The sequence below is a fragment of the Myripristis murdjan genome, chromosome 16, assembly GCF_902150065.1.
Source record: "Myripristis murdjan chromosome 16, fMyrMur1.1, whole genome shotgun sequence".
NCBI classification, from domain to species: domain Eukaryota; kingdom Metazoa; phylum Chordata; class Actinopteri; order Holocentriformes; family Holocentridae; genus Myripristis; species Myripristis murdjan.
Window position 1 is genome coordinate 10,420,443 of NC_043995.1, and position 20,471 is coordinate 10,440,913.

General features: G+C 41.6%; 1 protein-coding gene across 1 annotated transcript in view; it reads right to left on the reverse strand.

The window, feature by feature from the left end:
• Positions 1 to 20,471, reverse strand: part of cdkal1 (CDK5 regulatory subunit associated protein 1-like 1) — a 318,909-nt gene that overhangs the window by 9,043 nt on the left and 289,395 nt on the right. The window contains exons 13-14 of the mRNA XM_030072443.1: positions 15,839 to 15,922; positions 10,368 to 10,532 (exon numbers count right to left, since the gene is read on the reverse strand). Of these exons, the coding sequence (XP_029928303.1) occupies positions 10,368 to 10,532; positions 15,839 to 15,922 (249 nt within the window). The remainder of the gene's footprint in view (positions 1 to 10,367; positions 10,533 to 15,838; positions 15,923 to 20,471) is intronic.

The window sequence follows — 20,471 nt, forward strand, 5'->3', positions numbered from 1 at the left end:
TTCCTATGCCAATCACACACCCAAGCTCAGTGTCCCTAACACACAGACATTACATCTATTTAAACTGCATGTTTGGCACTCATCAAGTGGCAGCTAGACAGTCATAACTAGATAGTAACTAGTGTTGACAGACAGTCAGCTCTCAGTTTACTAAACTTTCTAAACAACAATCCCACCAAAAAATGTAAATTTCCCTTAATGGGATAGAAAATCTATTTTGTCTCCGCTTCTCTCATAACAAAGATTTTTTTTTTAAATGTTGTAGCAAAATGTTAAAATGAGAGCAGTGGGTATGTCCTAAACAAGTCAACAAATGACAAAAGGGCCATACCGCCCACGTGCCTGGACGTTGTCGTTCTCAACACACACCCACAAACACACCGCTGGGTCCACGTGAATCGACTTCAACAGTTTACAATTACAGTAACTAAAGACCGAAAAACACCGTATATTGGTGTGTTCATACAGCGTCTGTGTGCGTGTGCACATGGATAGTATTCGTAAATGCCTAAGGTTGTGACGTGTCGTGTGCAGCAATGACACCCACCATTAATAACATAGCAGGGGAGAGAGGAGAAGCCTTCAGGTGTTGGAGAGAAGTAAACACAAACAGGTTACAGTTACATATAAGAAATAAAACGCACACACAGATACACACACACACACACCAGACACATTATCACACAAAAAAACACACTTGGAATGGAAAAAGAAAGAGAGACATGGTACTAGGAAATATGATCAAAGCTAACCTATGGAAGAGGCCACACACACACACACACACACACACACACACACACACACACACACACACACAGAGGTGAAACCTACACATAAGCAATAGCTTCACAACAGTATACCAATTACTCTTCACACAAAGAGGAGATGTCTCCGGTTACGTCTGCTGGATCTACTGCATCCACAGAGCCAAGTGCTGCACGGAGAACTGAGGTGGTTAGAAAACATCCAGAATAACTCTCTACCGCTATTTCACTCTCCTTTCCTCTGCTCTTCCCCAGTTATCGATGCCAAACTGAGGGGTGGGAATCATAACAGGTCATGTGCCTGTTTGAAATGGGCTCCTTTATGTGTTTCCCTGAGCCAGTAATTAAAAATGACAGGGTGAAGCTGAAACAAGTTTTAACGACCACAGTTTGCCATTTGTGTAGCCTACTGCTGTTAAGCCCACTAGCAAACAGAGCTTAAGTCAAGCCCAACCCTAACTTTGTGTGAAAAAGCTGTATCTGAAGCAAGTCTTAGAAAAGCTCCCCTATTTCCTGGGATTTTTGGGTTTCTGTTTCTGCTTCCACTGGCCCTGCATTTCCCCAGGGAAAATGTGAAGGCCAAAAGCGAGTGGTTATTGAAATATGGAGCTTGTATAAATCAGTGGGATGATTAAGAAGTGGCGCTTTTCTGGTCAACTTTGTCCTTGTCCAAGTATGACTGGAGCTCAACAAAGGCATTAACTAGAATATTCAGTTCCCCTGGACACGTTTAAGAGCTTTCACCAACATACTACACTACCAAAGTAGTTTTTATTGTTGCCATCATCATGAAACTCAGTACCAGATACTGAAAGAATCAATGAATTGCTTACAATCACATTCAGAAGAAAACGTCAGCTAGATGAGCACTAAACCCTCTTCCCCCTCATTGTGTTTCAGTTTGACAGACAAGAAGAGAGGGATCTCTTCTCGGAGACGTGATTTGTCAGGAACCAAGAGGACAGATTGATTCAAAGTAAACTAAAACAAACCCTCTGGCTCTCATTGTTGGTCCTGGCATGAATATCAGGCTCTACAAGCAATGACATAAGATTACAAGGAGAACAGGTGAAAGTAAGAGCCCAAGTGAACTTAAAAAAACAAACAAACAAACACACACACAAAAAAAAACATAGGCTTTATCACACCATAATAACTCTTTACATCCTTACATCCAGTGAGGCGTACAGGGGTGCTCACTCAAATAGTAAAAGAGATACTTACATCCAAGCCTGTGTGTTGGTAAAAGGCCCAAACTTAACACCACTGTTGTCCAGGGTTTGATGTATCCAACTGCACGTGCCTTAGCATCGATGCTCTTATCATCCAAAAAAATGCAGGCCTGAGACTGATGATGAGGCCTTTTCTGTGAATTCATGTACAAGCTTAACAAGCTTAAAGGAAATCACTGCTTTTAGTAGGACCAACATCAAGATGCGCTCACACTCTATACTTAGAGACGTGGTCTCACTGTGCAAACCACGAGTTACTAGAAAAGTTACTAGAAACTACAAGAATCACTAGAACAGACACGTACTGATCAGCAGACAGCCAAATGGCAAGACAAAATCTTTTTTTTTGTTGGCGTGAACTCTCAGAAGCCTGTTTTGTGGATTGTGATTGTAAACAAAGATGATCCTCTCTCTGAATCAAATAATATTCCAATAAGAAGAATCCCCTGCGATGATGTGCTTTTACCTCGACTGCAGCTGTAATTGTTGAAAGCATGTTGGCCTTGAGAGGAGGGTAAAATACGAGATAAAACACAAAGCCATGGTTGACTCATCTACCGACAAACCTTGCTTACAGGAACTTGTTTACATGGCTCATACTGGGGAAAATCTATTTTTACAAGACTGTGGAAGAAAAAGCCAAAAAACAAGATCTTAGAAAAAAAAAAAAAAAAAAAAAAGATTACTCAATGACTGCACATCCTTTTTCTCCTCAACAGTCTCTTGGCTAAGTACTTTGTTAGTTGCATCTTTCCATCTTTGGTCTAAAAGTAAACGCAGAGCAAAGGGCATTTAAAACCCTCTGACATTTTAAATAAACAGCGTAGGACAAGGCCGTGTAATACCATTTGACATGTTAAGTAAGAATGCTGAAAATAGACGTGACTGATGTTTTGATGGCTCAACATTTACTCCTTTGTTACTGTGACTTTGGTTTTTCAAATATACACAAAGCAGGGGCCATGTAATACAATTTGACATGCTAAATAAAAAGCCAAAAATAGCTATGACGGATGTTTTGAAGGCTAAACAAATTATTTGCTACTAAAGTAAACAAAGTCATGCGAGGGCCAAGTAAAACCTTTTGACATTTTAAACACAGACGTTAAAAATAGATTTGAGAGGATTAACTTTATCTCGACCAGAGAAGAAAGCCTAATCTTTGGTTTTTGTTGTTTTCCTGACAATACGGATGACAACATGTGTGCATAACGCAACATCAAAGCAACACGCCATCACAGTTGCATCTAGGCATGTCAGTGCTGAGCGCTTCAATTGTTTGGGGGCGAAAAATAAGAGATTTTTCGGCGTGTGCTTGTGTTGTGTTCTGTTCTCGGTGTCTGTGTCGCGCGTGTGTGTGTGTGTGTGTGTGTGTGTGTGTGTGTGTGTGTGTGTGTTGTTGTGTACATGTACAGCCAAGTGTTTCAAACAGCCTGCGGCTAGTCGGGAGTCTGCCAGGCATGCCAGGGGGCTGTGTATAACTCTATGTGTGTATGTGTGTACATATACATGTGTATGTATGAGAATCTGTGTGTGTAGGCTTTGTATTGCATATGTACTCTGAGAGTGTGTGTGTGTGTATGTATGCGCTATGATGCAAAGTAACAGCAATCCCACCCACTCAGCCTGTCCTAGACTGTGTAAAGACACAATTAGCAACTGACTGACCGCCTACACCCTAAGATGCCCCCAATTCCAGGTGTGTGTTTCGTTTTCTACCTTGCCACACACACAAACACACACGCACTCATGCATGCACGCACACGCACACATGCACGCACAGGGTGACAGCACTAATATTTAGGATTGAAAGAGGGATTGAAAGGGGATTGGGAAGAGAGCGACAGCAAGAGGCAAGAGGAAGCAGCACAACAGGGGAGGAATGGAAGGCGAAAAAGAAAGAAGGAAAAAAGAAGAAAGAAGAAACCAAAGAAAGAAAGACAAAGAAAAGAAGGGAAGAAAAGGAGAAAGAAAGGCAAGAGACAACAGGAGGAGAGGTTAACCCTATAGGGAAGATTCCTCCCTTTACCTTGCTTTTCAATCTTTCCATTTCTCTGTTTTTCCGTCAATTTGTCGTCATGGATGGAGGGACACTGCTCACCCCCCATATTCATCTCCCAGCTCTTTCATTTTTTTCATTCTGCCTTTCATTTGTTCTGTCAATTTGCTGTCTCGCGGAAGGAGGCGAGCTGTTTTCTTCTCTCTCACTTTCTCTCTGTCTCCCTGAGACAGTATTTGGTGAAAGGAGCTGATTATTGAAAGGCACTCAAACTGTTTTCTCTCCCTCTACCTTTCTCTCATTCTTGCTTCATTTGCCAGCCTCTCTCTGTCTTTCTCTCCCACCTTCTCCCACCTTCTCTCCTCTTATTTTCATTGAAAAATGAGGACTGGTGTCTTTCCTTCACCTTGCTATTGAGTGCTCTTTCTGCCATTGTGTCATGCTAAAAGTCATTACTGTTCTTACCTCTGAGCAGTAACATGAACGCAAACAGGTAAAGGGTAAAAAAAAAAAAAAAAAAAAAAGGTGAGAACATCGCATGGATAGAGAAGACCTGCCACAACTAGAGGGGGTCTGGAGGCATGCTCCGGACCCCTGAGTCCAGCTGCAGTTTAAAAATCTCACCAAAAGGTCTGTGTATGTGTATGTGTGTGTGTGTGTGTGTGTGTGTTTGTGTTTATAGTGTACAATGAGGGAGAGGAGAGAGAAACAGGGAGAGAGAGAGAGAGAAAGCAGAGCAAGAGATGTCATCCATGTCAACGCAAGCGAGATTGTTGAGCTCCTTGCCTCGCTCTCTCTCCACAACCTTGGTCTTCTTTCATGGCATCAAACCACAAAAACACCACGGCCTTTTGAAATAACAAGTCACACCACAACAGGGGAACAAGGAAGAGGGAAAGAAAGAGACAGAAAGAGAATGCAAGAAAGAGACTGACAGAGATGGAAAGAGTTAAATGAAGAGAGAGGATACAGAGAGAAGGCAAAGTCAAAATACACACCTACAGATGGCATGCTACTACTGAGAATATGAGCTCATTTAAAATGTATTATAGAAGTGGGTTCAAATAACAGCTAGCCAACAAACATTGTGACACTGACTAGAGGTTGGTACAATGCTCTTTTGAAGACCTGTCTTCAAAATTGGATCCTGAAATGCAGCCTTGTTTCTTCACACATTCTCAACACAATCTCCAATATGCTTGAATCCATTCACCTCAAGTGAGCCGGTGAACAGTAATGCTGCTCTAACCTTTAGTCGGCTCCACGAGTTACATGCAATCTAATGTTTGCATAAAGCCTATCATCAGCTCTAAAAATCACAAGTAATTCAAGCCTAGCCAGTAGTCTGCACCAATCAGGGGGAATGTGTTACCATTCCCTGGATTGACTCAAGATGGTAATGCAGCAGTGAATTATGGTCTACTAAGCCTTCAGATTATTTAGTTGAGACAATGGCTACGTTCACACTGCAGCTGAAAAACTGTTCATATTCATCTCTGCATGTGACCAAATGTGACATCAGTGTGAACAGATTTGACATGAGCCAACATGTGCCCATTTACAGCAAGCATGACTGCTGAAAAACAAAAAAAATGTCACTGGCATGACAGTCCATCATCACAATATATGAAATAGCAGTGCAAGCATTCATTTCTTGAATTGTTTTCTGTGGTAATGGTGGTGTGGTGGCAGTCTGTCAGCTGTTCAGGCTGAGGGCAAGATGGCAAAAAAGGGCTTGGATTGAAGCATCGTCCCATGTAGCTGTTAAATTTGCAACCTCCTGTCTCCCTGTTGTCGTTGCTGTCCTCCATTTGTTTGTTTTGGCCAATCACTGCTGACAATGAATAAATGATGACGTAGTGATGTCTACCTTTTCGGTGGAAAAAAAACAACAACACTTGGATTCTGATCTGAGCATTCACACAGCCATCACATCACCGAGGGTCAGAGTAATAAATGATTTAAGATCTCATATGACAGAAGCTCAAATATAATTAGAAAAGATCAGATTTTTGTGTTCACAATGCTCGGAAAAATTCAGATCACTGCCACATGTAGGCAAAAGAAAATCAGATTTGGGAAACTTCAACCTGTGCAAATGTATCCAATAAAACCTGAAGCTTCAACAAGCTAACAGTGACTGATAAAAGTTGTCCTGGGTGTAATTTTTTTTTGTTTTTTATCTGTGATGTGTTCTGCAACATTGCTGCTGGAAGCTTGGGGTCATTCCAGCCTGTTGGTGGCGCTGAGATGGACAATATAGTTTTGTTTTGTGGATACTGGATATGAATGTAAAAACACATCATTTCCCAAAGGTTCATCAAATTTGACCCGGCAGTGTCGGAGATTCTGATCGGGAAGCTTAGGGCATGTCAACCTGCTGGTGGCCTTGTGAACCAATAAGGTTATTTTCAAAATGCTGGACCCCAGTGTTCAAATCCATCAGTCCCCCATGTTTCATCCAAAGCCAGGCCAACAGAGGCTCCGAAATTGCGCGTGAAGGACAGACAGACCCCAGTGTACAGTCTCAGCCCCAGTTTTCAATAATGGGGGCCACTAGGATCAAATGTATACACTATGTTGTGATGTGTGCTTCACTGACACTTGGCTTTGGAGACACGCCTCCTCTGTCATCTGCAGCACTCAACACAACAGCTGTGTGCTGCTGCACATGGACAAAGAGCACTGTGCCATTAGATCACCATACATTCATCCTATCTACCTAGTCATGCGTCTACAATTTCCATACCCGTTATATATTCACACATCCGTGCGTCTGTTCATCCACCCATTCATCACATGCATCTACCCATCGTCTTCCGCATCTGCGTATCCATCCATCCACCTGTCCATATTCTCAAGCTCCCACCCATCCTTCCACCTGCAAGTTCGTCCATTTACATCCAGCCAGCCATGCTTTCATCAGCCCATCCATGTATCCATCCATAAATTCAGCAGTCTATCCATCCAGCCATATGGCTGCATTCCCACACACACATGCATCAGTATGGATGCCGGTGGCTGTGCAATTACCTCTCTCTCCATCTCTGAAATGATAGGTCTTTCTCTCTTGTCCTACAAACGGACAATATAGACCTTACCATGTTGCCCTGCCTACCTAATCACTAACTTATCAATCTCTCCCTCTTTCCCTCTCACATTCCTCTCTTCTACTCTTCCTCTGCATTTCAGATGAAATGACAGGTCTGCGCTGCTGTCTTGTGACCAGCTATTGCACACCTCAACACACAATCTCTCTCCTTGCTTGTCCTTCATTTCTTCTCTTTGTCTTTCTCTCTCTCTCTCTGCTGAAAGGCTGAAATTATAGACCTTACAGTGTCTGGCATGGAGGTGAGTGCCTATCTGCCTGCCTAATCACTCATTCATCTCACACACACTCTCAGCTCAGTGTGTGGTGGAATCATGCAGAGACTCATAGAAAATAGATGGGCTTCAAATATATATAGGCCAGGCACTGGTGTGTGTGTGTGTGTGTGTGTGTGTGTGTGTGTGTTTGAGTTCATATTCTTATATTCTTAGACACATGTGTGCAGACATGCATATGCTAGAGTCATGTTGTGCTGTCTGTATGCATGTGTGTGCGTGTGTGCGTGTGTGTGTGTGTGTGAGTGAATAACAAGAGTGCCATCCAGGGCCATTCACATAGAGCAATAGTGGGCACGTTGATGTTAAAATGCTATGACGCTGTCAAGGGCATTGATCACATATGGAGTTGGAGTGTCTCCTGTAGGTGTGCATGTGTGTGTGCATGTGTGTGTGTGGCTCGACTTATACTGCAGTGTTTCCAAGCCATTAGGTCACTTATCTGTTCGCTCTGTGCGCCAGTGCACCTCTGCTGTCATTAAGAGCCAACAGTGTAGGTCATAAGAGCTAGGCTTATAATCATGCTCCCCATCATCACCGGTGAACTCTGTGGGACACTGCAGCATGGCCGATCTGTCACAAATACAGCAACGGGCAACAATTCATCGTCTCAAAGCAGAATAGAGGCCAGTTCCCTGTCACTCCTCAGCCCTGTCGTCACAACAACGGAAAAGAGATGCCAAGTTCTGACTGTCTCATCTGCTGCACGTCTAGCTTCTCTGCTGTCTTTGTTCCAACTCTAGTCCATCCTTTATATGGCTTCACTGCACTGTGGCCACTAGCCTCACCTTGGCAAATGACAGATGTCCTGCAAATGTCACAAGTATGACCGAAAAGCCTATTCCAGCCAAATGGTCAGTTTCTTTTCATTGCAGTTAGGGTTAGGGTTAATGTATTTGTTACTGGAATAAAAGCACTCCTGAACACCTTCCGGCATTTAGGAATGAATCTGTGATTAAATATTATTTTGTGATGCAATGTTGAACTGAATGTTGAACTGTTGAGTCACTTGAAGCTCTGGACCTTTTAGTCCAATGTACTGATAGACAAGTAAAGCACAGAAACTTGAAACCTCTGAGCATATACACACAGGTCACACAGACACAGACTGATGAAATATATTACACGTCCTGCATTTTTTGCCCCCATTGTTGAATATAAGGTAGCACTGCCTCCCAGGCTGTGGTTACAGTTACAGCTATGATTAAGATGAGGGTTAGGAAGTGCTGCCTTACAGGCAACTTTCAGGACAAGAAAGTACCATGAGTGGATGCTGCGATGGAAACCTCCAGGCAAGCTAGTTTGTGGTCATAATTGTGTATGTTCAATTCAGTTGCTTCAATTCAGAACTATTTGTGCTGGTGGAGCCAAGAAAATTCTGAAATCAATAAATCATAATCTGTTGTTGCTTATTGATCAGTGGGGTTGTTTGCAAACTGTTGTCTAAAAGCAACATCACACTAACTGTTAACAGGACTACCCTCGTATGATATTACTTCAACATATCCTGCTATTGTATCTTAACGTGAAAAGTTTTGCATTGCAGCTTTAAGAACGTTCGCAGATGAAGACAACGCCGCTTGTTCCCTGTCTCTCCTTCACAGTAAATTCTCCTCCAGTAGATTACGTCACTTCCATTCTTCCCAGCCTGCCTCCCCTCTCACTAAATTCTCCTTATCGGAGCATCAGGGGTGTGAGACGTTTAGAGTTTTGGACTGGTAATAATTGGTGTCACGAAAATGTGGAGAAAGGTATTTATTAGGCGAAGAAACCAGTGTATGTCAGACTAACAAAGAGAGAGTGTGTGTCTAACAGTATGAGAGAAAGAAAAAGAAAGTGTGACTGTGTGTGTGACTTACAGTATCAGTAAAAGAGAAATAATGAGGGAGTGGGGTTTTATGTGTTTGTGCAAGAAAGGCTGAGTGTGTGTGCAAGTCTGTGTGTGTGCTTGCGAGGACAGAGTCACTTTATGAGGCAGCTAGTTTTACAAGGTCTGGTCTGTGCTGCTCAACTTTTCATACATGCCATTGCTGTGTTACAAAGCGCTTGGCTTGATGTGATATCTCGCTATCCTTTTCTTTCTTTCTCTTTATCGTGCTCCCCACCATCCATTCTTCCATTTCTCTCTCCCTCTCTCTCTCTCTGCATGCCTTCTTCTTCATCAGTGTCCCTCTCTCTCACTCGTCCCTCTCTCTCTCTATCTGCTCCTTCTCCTCCCTCCCTGTCTGGCAGTAAAGGCTGATGGAGTGTGAAATTAGAAAGTGTATCATATTCTGCTCTGTGGCTCCATGTCCTGAGCTATAAGCTACAGCTAGTCAGAGTGAAAAATAACATGCAGTGAGACAGACACATTAACATGGTGTGCGAGTGTGTGTGTGGTGGCAGGGGGGAGAGAGAGAGCGAGAGAGAGAGAACGTAAGGTCAGTTTAGCCAGCCACAGCTTATCTTAAATTACTCATCTCACGCCTGATACGCTGGTGCTTTTTCACAACTGCAAGAGCATGAATCAAAAAATGCGGGCACACACGCATGCACAAAAACGCACACCCACCGATATCTCATTCATTCGCTGACTACAAAAAAAAAAAAAAAAAAAAAAAAAAAAATTATGAATAGCCTTCTGTAAACAAAATGTTTTATGGTTTTGATTGGGAGAGGGAACAGAGCGAGTGCTGGAGAGATGCCTAATCTCCTGAGAAGGACAAGAGAAAAGTGAGTCTTTCTAAGAACTCGCTCAAATGCATTTATGGGAGACACGCAGGCAGACAAACACACACTGACCCCATTAACTGCTGCTTGAAGCTGTATTTTTTTTTGTCTTTATTCCACATAATGTGCTTTTTTGTTAATTGCTTTTGCAAACAAGATTAAGATTAGTGCCATATAATATATAATGCATTAATTTGGTTACCTCACCTATTTGCAGTGCAATAGCAATGGAGTAAATATCAATTGTGTGTGTGTGTGTGTGTATGTGTGTGTGTGTACCTGTGTCAGGCCAGACACCTCTCCTTTCTGCAGTGGTGTAGCGATGGAGGGAGTGAACGGCTTACTATCGTCGACCGGCCGGCCTTTCAGGAAGTGTTTTCCTGCCTCGTAGATGTCGACCTCGATCATCTTCCCTTTGAACTCTGGCCTCTTTGGCACCAGCACCTGCCAACCAGCAAGGAAGCGTTACAAATGACAGTCCACAACAAATTTAAAAAGCCCTGTTAAAGACAAAGACGACAAAGAACGATTATTTGTTCTTTGATCAGCTGTGGTAGTGACTTAGAGATATCACATGATTTCAAAATTACAGGGTAGAGCAAACATATTACAAGTCACAGTGAGCAACACCATGGTATAAACATCAGTAGTGACATACTAACCTAAAGAAAACCAGGACTAATTCATTTCTGAGGGCAATAGTGAGTGCCAAAAGCTCACTTTGTGGTGGGGTTGGAATGCAAGAGAGAGATAGAGAGGTCTTATTTATTTCTCTGTGTGCATGAGGGAGGGAAAGAAAGAGAAAGAGAAATGCAGCGACAGAGCGACCAACTGACAACCCCCATGTGTCTCTGTGTTTCAGTGTCTCCATGCACTTCTAATACATAAAAGACCGCACCACGAAAGAAGTGCAGACCTCTATTACCATCCATCAAACCCTCCGCATGTATCTCCACATCTGTCAATTACATTTTCAATTAACCGCCAATGAAAACTGTGTTTTCCCCAACGCTCCACCACATTGTTATTTAGCTAGTCCCTGCCTGCTTAAATTAAAATAATAATAAAAAAAAATCATTCACCGCTGTGCCGACTGTTTTCAGTTCCATTTATGGAGGCCCTCAAGGTCAAAAACTAAACCAGTGGGATTTGCTGGTTTGTCTTATTATTTCGCCATGGCAACTATAAAACTCGGTAGATCGCAGCGGGAAAGAAAGAGGAAAACAAAGAGTTATAATTATGGCTTGTTGTGAAAGGGAATTTGTTCTTAATGAGTTTCCAGTGTAAGTAAAGATCATATGCAAATGCTTTCAAAACACTTCACTTCTTCAAACTACGCGGAAACTTGATGTGTTGACAGTGATGTATGCTGCATGTGTGGAGAACAAACTCTTTCTCTCCCTGCTTCTTCTGTTCAGACTCAACTGCCCCCCTTCCACAGCAGGGCAAGATCATTATTCATACCTCTTCATTTCCCTCCAAACAAAAATCATTAAGCTAGGATTTAGTGTTATATATATAAAAAGAAAAACAACATTAAACAAAGTGACTCTACACCTCCTGTGCCACGACATTTCGCTGAGATTGCACACAAACGTGATGATTTTTAAGAGCACTGGCAAAGAAAAGATATCACTACACCGAAGACAATGTGATATTACAAACACGCTCTTAAGAAGGGAATGTAATGGACTTCATATATTACAGACAACACCGCCATATGGCCTGAATGAGGAATGTAATCTTGTAGGGTTTTTTTTCTGTAAGATGAACACATGTTAAAACCACACATATTTACTGATAACTGTTATAAACTGATTTATAAACAGCTTTTGCATGATGTTTCCAGTCCACACCAGTAATTCTTTTTGATTCTCTAATATGTTATTAAATCCATATATTACGGGTTTAGACTGGGATTGGACTGCATAGTGTAGTGTTAACCTAAGGCCTGGAGAGAGATATTTAGGGTCTGATATCATAAATGGCCCAGTGAGCGGCCTGCACTGCTAACTGGAGGAGAGAAAAGATGTTGAGCAAGTTGTCATTATGGTAAACACCTGTGTGAGAGCGCTGTGTGAAAGGCTTGAAATGGGGCTGCCCCTCATCATCACTGTTGTGAGGACACTGATGCAGGCTATGGGCTGAAAGCTGTCCAGGAAAGAGAGATCTGAGTGCAACTCCACTTCGTACTTTACATGAAAAAACCTCGTTTTCACACAGAAGTGTACTCGGCCCTCTCCCTGCACAGGCATGCTGTGGAAAAAGGGGTAGATCTCTCCCTGCCAAACACTAGTAGAGGCATAACATGAGTGCCATTAAACTGGTGAGTTTTAACACTACAAATTCTGACCACTGCTTTCATAAAATTTAATTTTTTGGATATAAATCATGATATAATTTGTTCCCCAGGTGATAGGTGATTGAAATGTCTCTACACACATGATAAGCGGTCACTCCATGGTTTGAGAAGTATGACACTGATGTTGGTTATTCTCAACAACCAGATCTGAATCCTACTAAGCCACACAGATAACAGATTAGTAATAACGTGATATTTTATTCATCTCTGTAGGGAAACTTGATTCTCTCTGGCTCAGTGACACTTGGCATAGCGGATGCTGGTTGACGTGGGTCATCTTGCAGAAGGGTGGTCTCTCTAGTTAACAGCACTGCTGTGATGGAAGAAATGAGTCCGAGCTCAGTCTTAATCTGTCTGTCTCAATCTGGCTGGCGGAATATGATAGGAGAGCAGGAGACCAGGTCAGACACATACACATGCTACTGGTGCCATGCCGGCCTAATCAGCACACCTGCTGCTCACCACTGTGACCACTCAAGTCTGTGTGTGTGTGTGTGTGTAGGCGGCGGGCTCCCAGGCTACTCTGAGTGGGAGCGGACAGGGAAAGCAGCAGGGGGATGGGGGAGGTAAATGTGTGTGTGTGGGTAGAAAAGGGTCATCCGAGGCCCATTACAAGGTGATTAAATGATGAAAGAGCTTGTCAGGTCTCACTGGAGGACCCCACCTCCCCACCCCCCACCACACACACACACACACACACACACACACACACACACACAGACAAAGACACAGGTGGGATAGGTGCCTATTAGAGCTGTCAGGAGAGATATCCATCCGACGGTGCAAAAGTGAAACTAGGCCATTTGTTCGCACTCACACCTTTCTCCCTCCCTTACTTCCTTCTTTGCTCCCATCCAGGCCTTTTCTCCATCTTGTTCCATCCTTTTCTTTCCCTGCACCACTCTTTTCACTGCTTCCCCGCTCCTTGTCAAGCCTTTTTTTCCCCCCACTCTCTCTCTGCTTCCACCCACTCCTCCACTTCATTTCCTCTATCTCTCTTCACCTCCTTTCGTCCATCCCTCGCTCTCTCATTTGCAACTCTGCCTCTGTTGCTGTCTGCAAGAGTTGATCCATTACATAACGTTGTTTTAGGAATTAGGGCGGCAGCAGAATAAGCTCCAACTCCTACGGTGGCTTACGTTACATTCTTCAGCTGCTGGGATAATTATGCACGTTAAAGAAGAGCTAGGCATGAAAATAATAGTCAGGAAAAAATGACCGGAGGATTTCAAAGTACAACACATACTCCAAGGCAGGCCTCTGTGTGTTTGTTCACCCACATGTTTACATATGCACGTGCGGGTGTGTGTCCCGTGGGTGTACACATGTACATGTTCGGGGTGCATATCCCTGAGAGGGACAGATACAGGAACATATCAGTGCAGAGATGTCATGTGCTTCATGCTCTTTGGCAAAGTCAGCCAGCGATTTGGGAGCACATGCCAAATATTCACTGTCTGAAAAAAGGGGGGAGCCGGGAGAACATCAAACATGGCAACGTGCACGCCTCTTGACGACAATCGCTGTATACATGAGTGAATGTACACACACGCACACACACACACATGAACCGAGTGACACTTGTAACTTAAGTTTATAGCCGGCAGAAAAGAAGTGCAGAGGAGGAGGAGGAGGAGGAGAGGAGGGGAAAGGAGGAAAGTGGAGGGGAGGAAAAATTATTACCATCCCCTGCCCTCCCCGCTAATAAAAAGCATAACTTCAAACATGTTTCTGATGACGGTTAAAGCAGGAGGAAATTGATTTATTTGAAGATGTTTGAAAGTGAATTTTTCACAGGTTGGGAGAGGGTCTTTGAAGCCATGCGGGTGTGTACGTGTATGTGTGCGTGTGTGTAGGATGGAATGTACATGTCTTTAGGGCTGACCTTAATGTTAGTACAGTAAAAAAAAAAAAAAAAGGCAGAAAGTACTGCTGCTATCAACTGCCAAATGCTCTCTTGACCACCCCAGGGTGTGTGTGTGTGTGTGTCTGTATATGTGTGTGTGTGCGTGCGCGATATTACAGCTAACCTACTTTATTCAATACGAGCTTAAGCTTCAGACACCTGCTGTGAGTACTCTGTGACATGTGGAGCGAAGCTACTGATCTGATTTAGTAAGTGTGAAAATGAGCAAGAGTTGGCTTCGCTTCACATAGGAAAAAAATACATATATTTCAAATGCAGATTAATTTACTGCTTGTTTAATCTTCAGATTGTGGATACAGTGTGTAAAGCCAACTTAACTATTTTTGGATTCATCAAATATATATGCTCGGCCCTGTGTTGGTAAGCATCCGCTCTGCTGAAGGGAGTTTGTACCAGACAAACAAGTTTAATTTGCTAACAGAAATTGATAAAAATGCCCTTTGTCCAACAAGTGATATTGGTTAAATACTCTCCAAACGTTACTGAGATCAGAAATTTTGTCCAAGCTTGTATGCCTCAGCAGCAGCTTCTTAAATGATAGATCAGGGCCTTAACTAGGTCACTGAGCTACTTCTGCTGGGTCCCAACATGATATAAGTTGCAGCCAGCCTGGGTTGCATGATGGGAGAATGAGAGTTTTGGCTTGATAAAAATCTAAATAGCCAATGGGGACTGAGGATCTCACGTGTGCCTCAGATTGGAGCGAAACAAAGTCTCCCTAACAGAGAAATTCCATGTTACATGTGCATGACCTTGGAGAGATCAAAACTCTCTATTTCAAAGCTAGAAAAATACTGCAATATCTTTTGGATTTCTGCAACATGTGGGAAACTGGATGGTCTATATTTGAAAGACCAACACTGTCTCACGACAGTTTGTGCAATAGTCACAAAATTTAATCTACAGGTTGGTGTCCCTGGACAAAAACTGTGTACGTTTTTTCATGCGTATGCACATGAATTTAATTTGTGTCATGAACACAATCTCTCCTTTACTGGAAGTGGCTAAATTCTGGTAGGTGTTGCCAACAAAACAACTTGGTTAACTTTAGGAAAATCTAATGGTTAAATGTAGAGAAAGGTCATAGTTAAGGTTGAGAAAAAGTCATGGCTAATGTGACAAAATGTTAAGCCTACATAACATAAAACAGAAACAAACAGCGGGCTCAGGAATCAAACCATGATCTCCAGGAAAGTCGTGCTGAGCGATCTTCCTTACTCTTTATACTACCTCATGGTACGTAGTACAGGTACAAAATATACTTACAACTGAAATACATTACTTTGAAAGTTGTTCTTGACTTTTGTGCTCATGCATAGGAATCTGTAGATTCTATTTCATGACACAAAATACAGTGAGACTGGGCTGGACAGGCAGCTGTTTTGGTTTACATTATGTAAGGAGCAGAATGTCAGCAGTGCAGGGCAGTATGTAGAGAAATAATTTGAGGTAATATCTCACCTGTTCATAGAACTTGTTGTGGGCCACATAGTACTGGGCATCAAATGACTCCTCTGTCACCAACACATGCTGCCTCTCCCCAATCTAGAGGGAAACACAGAGAGAGAAATGGAAGAAATGATGAGACAGTTATCCAGGTTTTAGTTGGTTATCACCTAACAAAACAACAATCAGTCTTTCCATATGCCACACATCCACAAGCAGGATCACAAGATCATTCAGTCAATGTCCCTGGCAATCCTTTATTATCCACCTCCCTTAGCTTTTCTCCTTGTATCTCTTTCTGTTCGGTTCAGTCTCATTTGAAAAAATGTCGCTGCTAACTCTGACATGTTTTCTGCAAAACATCTGTACAATGCAGCGTTGCAGGAATCATCACCTGTTGCCATTCATGTGCATAATATACCCACTGTCGGTGTATAGCTAAAACATATTAACAAAAAAGTCAAAAAGACAGTCCAAAGAACCAAAAAGTAGTGTGTGAATTCCTTGACTTTTCCCATGTAGTGTTGACTAATCATGATTAGCAACAACTGCTGCAAATCAAGATGTAGCACCGACAATGAACGCAACCGTTCTCTTAAAAGCTCTGAATTCAATTGTGATAATGACACTTTTTTCTGGTAGACATATTTTATGTAGCTCAACAATCAGGCTGTTTATCTGCCTCAACCCAGCTGATGAAATGCTGATGCCTGATTTTTGTGACATTTCAAAATTCACTTGACAGTTGGACAGGAACGCAGACGAAAGCACAAGAACATTTTCAGTGAAAAGTTCTTCACCCCTTTCCTGTCCACACACCTGCTTTCAAAACAACTTTAACTCCAACTCTTGCACAGAATGGAGCAAAGGAGGAAATTATAATAATAAATAAGAAAAATACAAGTTTGAGGAGGGAAAACAGTAAGGCAACAACAAGTATCTTTGTTGTATTGCATCAGTGTTACAAAGACAAACAAAAACTACACACACACACACACACACACACACACACACACACACTCAGCGCTCCCAACATAATATGCTATCCGGCTCCTTTTCCTCCTTTAAACACTGACTGCTGGAGCAGGTAATGAAATCTACAGTATGAAAAATAATAGCGCCTACTCAGTCTTTTAACACTTAATACTGCCTTTGATGAGCCTATTAACAGAGACAGAGAGAGAAAGAGAGAGAGAGAGAGAGGTTTAATTGCACTAAATCCAGTTGCTATGACTACAGAGTATCAGTCAAAAAGAAAAGTGAAGAAGAGAAAGAAAAACTATGTATAAAAGAAAAATATGTAAATTGCACACAGAACCATTCATTACTCTTAATGAGTACAGGAGAACAATCAAGACACCCACCCACACACAGACACACACACACACGCTGACACACACACACTCTCAAAGCCAGGTTTGTAACCACTGTTCTATACTGCGAACACTCACCTGAACCAATCCCTAATTATAACCCTGTCTAAGAGTTACGACCAGGGTTATAATAGCTTTGGGACTTGTATTAGATTATAATTTAATTTTCGTTTCAATTAGGGTTGAATTTTTAGATTAACTGCGGTTAGTTTCAGCATTTTGATTGTCACGGATAAGCAGAATGTGTCATAAATTGTTAGAGGTGTGTATGTCCACTGTGGGACATGGAAAACACAAGGACTAATAGTTTCAGAGCTATCTCATGTATGTTGTGTTACTGTAAGTGATGTTTACTTCTTTCTCCATAGCGGCCACTCTTAATTTGGATTCGACAGAGTGGCTTACGCTGAAAGTAGATGAATATTTTTTAAACAGTTTAGGGGGCAGCTATAGTTCAGCAGGAGTTTTTTCATATTATCATGTTGTCCTCTTTCTTCAGAAAACTGGCTGACATCACTGAATGAGAACTAGAACTGGTGTCAGAGGATTCGCTGCACCCAAGTTTAACTGTAAATAGACTTGGTTCTAGTTATACATCAGGGAATGCAAAGACTGGATGCGTCTTTTTATCGAGGATACTGATATGGAAATAGTAAATGCGTTACTCACAACAGACACCTATCCTATCTCACATGGGTAGTGAAGATTCTCTAATTACAAGATGAAAATAAACATAAACAAAGGTGTGTGTGTGTGTAAATCACAATAATAGATGTCACCTACTAACATGTCAACAGCAAATAGGGATCTGAGTGAATATAAACACACATGCACAGTTCAGATCCACTACAGACAGTGTATGTTCATTGAGTTATGCAGACGATAAATGTGGCTCACAATTGGCAGGATGTATGTGAGGGAAGTGATCAACCGCTGAGTGTCATTAAGTCTCTCATACCAGGGGCCACAAAGGTGCTCGCCTGAAGATGTGAAGTCCAGGAAAAACACTGTAAAGTTTTGTTTTAAAACATAACAGTAGGCTATGACTAATGATCTACATGCATGTACCAGTGTCATTTGTTGTGCAGCTCCATTGAATCGTGTGGCAGTAAATAAAGAAAACAAAACAAAAACCCTACAGATACAGCTTCTGTGCATCGTTTCAGGCCTTTCAATTGATGCCACTCCTACCAATCTATGTAGGATTTAGTCGGAAGCTCTTGAATGCAACATGAGAATAAAAGTCTGCATCTCAAAAGGCTTGATGTGAACTTGGGTTTCTAAATGCACTGATGAATACACACAAGCATCAGCGATGGATTCTCAAGAGTTTACTGCTTTTGTTGCGTTGTGCTCTTCAAAAGTTCCAGTTCGACCCAAGCGAGCTGCCTTTAACTTACGTCTCTATCTGTGCAATTCTCAATTCAATTAGTTTTGTTCTTTTATGTTTTTTTTTTCTATTAGCGCAATTCATCCTTTGATTACAATCTCAAGGCTCCCGAGCCACTTGAGTTTTACTGCTTTGGCTAAGAGTGTAGTGGGCACTATTCACTCCAGTCCAGACAAAAAAAAAGAAGAAGAAAAAAAAAAAACATACAAGGTTATAGAGGGCACAAAGTACACTGGAAATGCTTACAGATAACAGTCTATTCAGTACATCAGAAAATCAACTACTACAGCAAGGTCTCCCTGTCAACAAATTTGGAAAGGTACATGAAAATACATTTTCTTCTGAAGGATGCTGTTGACTTACAGAGGGAGAGAGGCAAAGAAGAGGAGCATGGATGCATTCATAACACAGAATCAATAACTATGCACACACACACAAGCGCACATACTCAGAATAATTTAAAGAATCCCATTTTTGGTGAGAGGAGACGTCTCTGTGTTTGTGTCCCTGTACAGTGATTAAAGCTTTTCTGGAGTGACTGCAGGCACAAGACCAGCCCAGATGCCAGAAAAAAAAAAATATTGGCATTTTACGTTTCTGCGAACCAAGTATACATTGAAGGTTGGGGTTCGAATGAGAGAGCTGTGTTTGTTTTTAGTGTTAGGCAGCTAATATTGGCAAACATGAGCTAACATTTCAGTATGGTAACCATGACCTTTTCCTAACCCTAACCATGACAACGAACCTTTTCCTAACCCTAACCATGACAACAAACCTTTTACTAACCTTAACCATGACAATGAACTTTTTCCTCACCTTAACCATGACAATGAACTTTTTCCTCACCTTAACCATGACCTTTCCCAAATGACAAAGTAGGGGTTTTTTTGGCTAACACAGCTAACAAAGTAAACAAAAGTTTCTCAATTATCTAATAAGCTAATGTTAGCTAAACTGTTATTTTACAGCTAGACTGTTACCATTCGCTCATGTATTTTTGGTTCAGAAATGTTGACATTTCAATGTATTTGTTGGTTTGCAGAAACTTAAAATGGCAACTTTTTACTTTGGTGAGTGTAAAATGAGGTACAGTGGCCACCAGGAACACCGAGCTGAAATATGAAAGATAAAGTGTGCATGTCAGGTTAATTCAACTGAGTGTGTGTGTGTGTGTGTGTGTGTGTGTGTGTGTGCGTGCCTGCGTGTGTGCTCACAGAAAGATGAGTAAGAAATATGACATAAAATTCCCATTTACACTTGAATCCCTGCTGTGTGTAATTTAGTCAGATTACATTTATAACTGACATTAAAGTGCATCTCTGGCATAAACGCTGATTTTTTACTTCCTTCACTAAAACTCTGATTGACGTGTCCATTACTTCTCATAACATTTACTTTTACATACATTCTTCAAGTGCCATGATACTTAAAGCATCATGACACTTCTTTTTTGACAAGTATATAATTATCCAAACTACCAGAGGTGAACAGTGACCAAGTGCTGTACCTAAGTTTTGAGGTACTGATACTTTACAATAATATTTCTAGTTTATAATTTTACTTTATTACAGTTCTGTATTCTTCACTCCACAACATTTATCTGATATCTGTAGATACTAATTACACAGCAGGGTGAGTTTTTGCATACAAAACATGAGATAAACTGATGATTTTTTTTTTTTTTTTTTTTAAATGATAAAGATAAAATCTGTTACACTGAAACTAGTGAGCAGCATATGGAGCAGTTAAACCTTCAACAAAACACTGTTTCAGATTAATGTGTCAATAATTTTACACTGAAAGGAACCATTCTTCACAATACTTATTCAGCGTATTGTAGAAACGCTGAATAAGTACATTTAACTGATACAGTTAGGAATGCAGG